The sequence below is a fragment of the Sapajus apella genome, unplaced genomic scaffold, assembly GCF_009761245.1.
Source record: "Sapajus apella isolate SASKATOON/1434 unplaced genomic scaffold, GSC_monkey_1.0 scaffold2, whole genome shotgun sequence".
Lineage (NCBI taxonomy): Eukaryota > Metazoa > Chordata > Mammalia > Primates > Cebidae > Sapajus > Sapajus apella.
Window position 1 is genome coordinate 80,690,009 of NW_022436942.1, and position 2,316 is coordinate 80,692,324.

The following is a 2,316-nucleotide window of genomic DNA, read 5'->3' on the forward strand; positions in this document are numbered from 1 at the left end:
AGAGAAGAGATTTTTAAATTCAGAGGCAGTTTCAACCAGGTGAAGTGGCTCACATCTGTAATCCTTACACTTTGGGAGGGTGAGGCAAGAGGATTGCTTGAGTCCAGGAGTTTGAAACCAACCTCGTCAACATAGCAAGACTTCATTGCTACAAAAAAACTTCTTCGGCCGGGCGCGGTGGCTCACGCCTGTAATCCTAGCACTTTGGGAGGCCGAGGCGGGTGGATCACGAGGTCAAGAGATCAAGACCATCCTGGTCAACATGGTGAAACCCCGTCTCTACTAAAACTACAAAAAATTAGCTGGGCATGGTGGCGCATGCCTGTAATCCCAGCTACTCAGGAGGCTGAGGCAGGAGAATTGCCTGAACCTAGGAGGCGGAGGTTGCAGTGAGCCGAGATCGCGCCATTGCACTCCAGCCTGGGTAACAAGAGTGAAACTCTGTCTCAAAAAAAAAAAAAAAAAAAAAAACTTCTTGTTTTTTTTTGTTTGTTTGTTTGTTTGTTTGTTTTCTATAAACAAGTTTAATGCAAACATTCAGTAAGGCATCTTTCCCATTTCTCCCAAGATTTCATCTCTTTCTGCTGCCGTAGGCATAAATGGCTTCACTCCGTTGTGTCTTCTCTGGATCATGATAGAATGCCAGAATTTCCGGCAGCTTTTGTACTTCAGGAAGTAAGTAGAACACTTTTCCTTGTCATAGTTATTTGCATCCAGACATCTGATGGAAGCATCAGATTCCAACATGCAAGGATTTATGTCAGGATCTCTCAGCCTCGGCATTTCCAAGGGTATCCTAATAGTCTTCTCACTCGGGCCTCCGCTTCGCCAGCACCCAGGCCGTCTCCAGCTCCAAACACCAAAAAAAAAAACTTCTTACAAAATTAGATGAGTGTGGTGACTCACACCTGTATTCCCAGCTGCTCAGGAGGCTGAGGCACGAGAATCACTTTAGCCTAGGAGTTTGAGTCTACAGTGAACTATGATTGTGGTACTGCACTCCAGTTTGGGTAACAGAGCAAGACCCTGTCTCTAAAAATAAATAAATAGGGAGTCAGTTAGGACTAAAGTTCTTCCCAACTCGAATATTTTATTATTGTGCAGGTTCAGCTCCTAGTGTTCTGACAACTGGATGAATCACAGCCTTCTTAGATCTATCATCTAACTCTATAAAAGAGACCAAAATTAAATTTTGGCTAGAAATCTAAGAAAAAAACGTGTACAAGAAATATTCAGCCTCTGCCAGACTTTTTTTTTTTTTCTTTTTTTTTTTTCTTTTTTTGAGACAGAGTCTTATTCTGTCAGCCAGGCTGGAGTGCAGTGGCGTAATCTAGGCTCACTGCAGCCTCCACCTCCCGGGGTTTGAGCAATTCTCCTGCCTCAGCCTCCCAAGTAGTGGGATTATGGGTGTGTGCCACCACACCCAGCTAGTTTTTGTATTTTTAGTGGAGATGGAGTTTCACCATGTTGGCCATGCTGGTCTCGAACTCCTGACCTCAAGTGATCAACTCACCCCAGCCTCCAAAAGTGCTGGGATTACAGGTGTGAGGCACTGCGCCCGGCCCTAATTTTTTTTTTTTTTTTCCAGGTGGAGTCTCGCTCTGTCGCCAGGCTGGACTGCAGTGGCGCAAACTCGGCTCACTGCAACCTCCGCCTCCGAGGTTCAAGCAATTCTCCTGCCTCAGCCTCCCAAGTAGCTGGGACTACAGGCGCGCACCACCATGCCCAGCTAATTTTTGTATTTTTTAGTAGAGACGGGGTTTCACCATGTTGGCCAGGATGGTCTCGATATCTTGATCTCGTGATCTGCCCACCTAGGCCTCCCAAAGTGCTGGGATTACAGGTGTGAGCCACAGCGCCCAGCCCAGTCCTAAATTTTTATTTATTTATTTTGAGACAGGGTGTCACTCTGTTGCCCAGGCTAGAGTGCAGTGTAGCCTGGACCTCCCAGGCTTAGGTGATACTCTCACCCCAGCCTCCTGAGTAGCTGGGACCCAGGTGCATACCACCACACTCAGCTAGCTTTTGTATTTTTTTGTGGAGACAGGGTCTTGCTATGTTCCCCAGGCTGGTCTTAAACTCCTAGGCTCAAGCGATCTGCTTGCCTGGGCCTCCCAAAGTGCTGAGATTACAAGTGTGAACCATCCACCTGGCTACCTTTTTTTTCTTTTTTTTCTTCAGGCCTGACCTTGATTTCAGACAGCCCAAGGGATTTGCCATGACTGGAAGGCAGAAGAAAGGGAAGGTAGGGTTGCTTCCTAAGAAGAGCAAAGAAAAAAAAAATAAGGAATTGATATTCAGGTTTTGACATTCAAA

At 46.2% G+C, this 2,316-nt stretch overlaps 1 protein-coding gene across 1 annotated transcript; it reads right to left on the reverse strand.

Moving 5' to 3' along the window:
• Positions 1-502: 502 nt before the first annotated feature.
• LOC116526417 (coiled-coil-helix-coiled-coil-helix domain-containing protein 7-like) lies at positions 503-856 on the reverse strand. The gene has a single exon (XM_032242702.1). It carries the CDS (start codon positions 781-783, stop codon positions 538-540), a length of 246 nt encoding a protein of 81 aa, XP_032098593.1. The 5' UTR covers positions 784-856; the 3' UTR covers positions 503-537.
• Between the last annotated feature and the right edge of the window lie 1,460 nt (positions 857-2,316).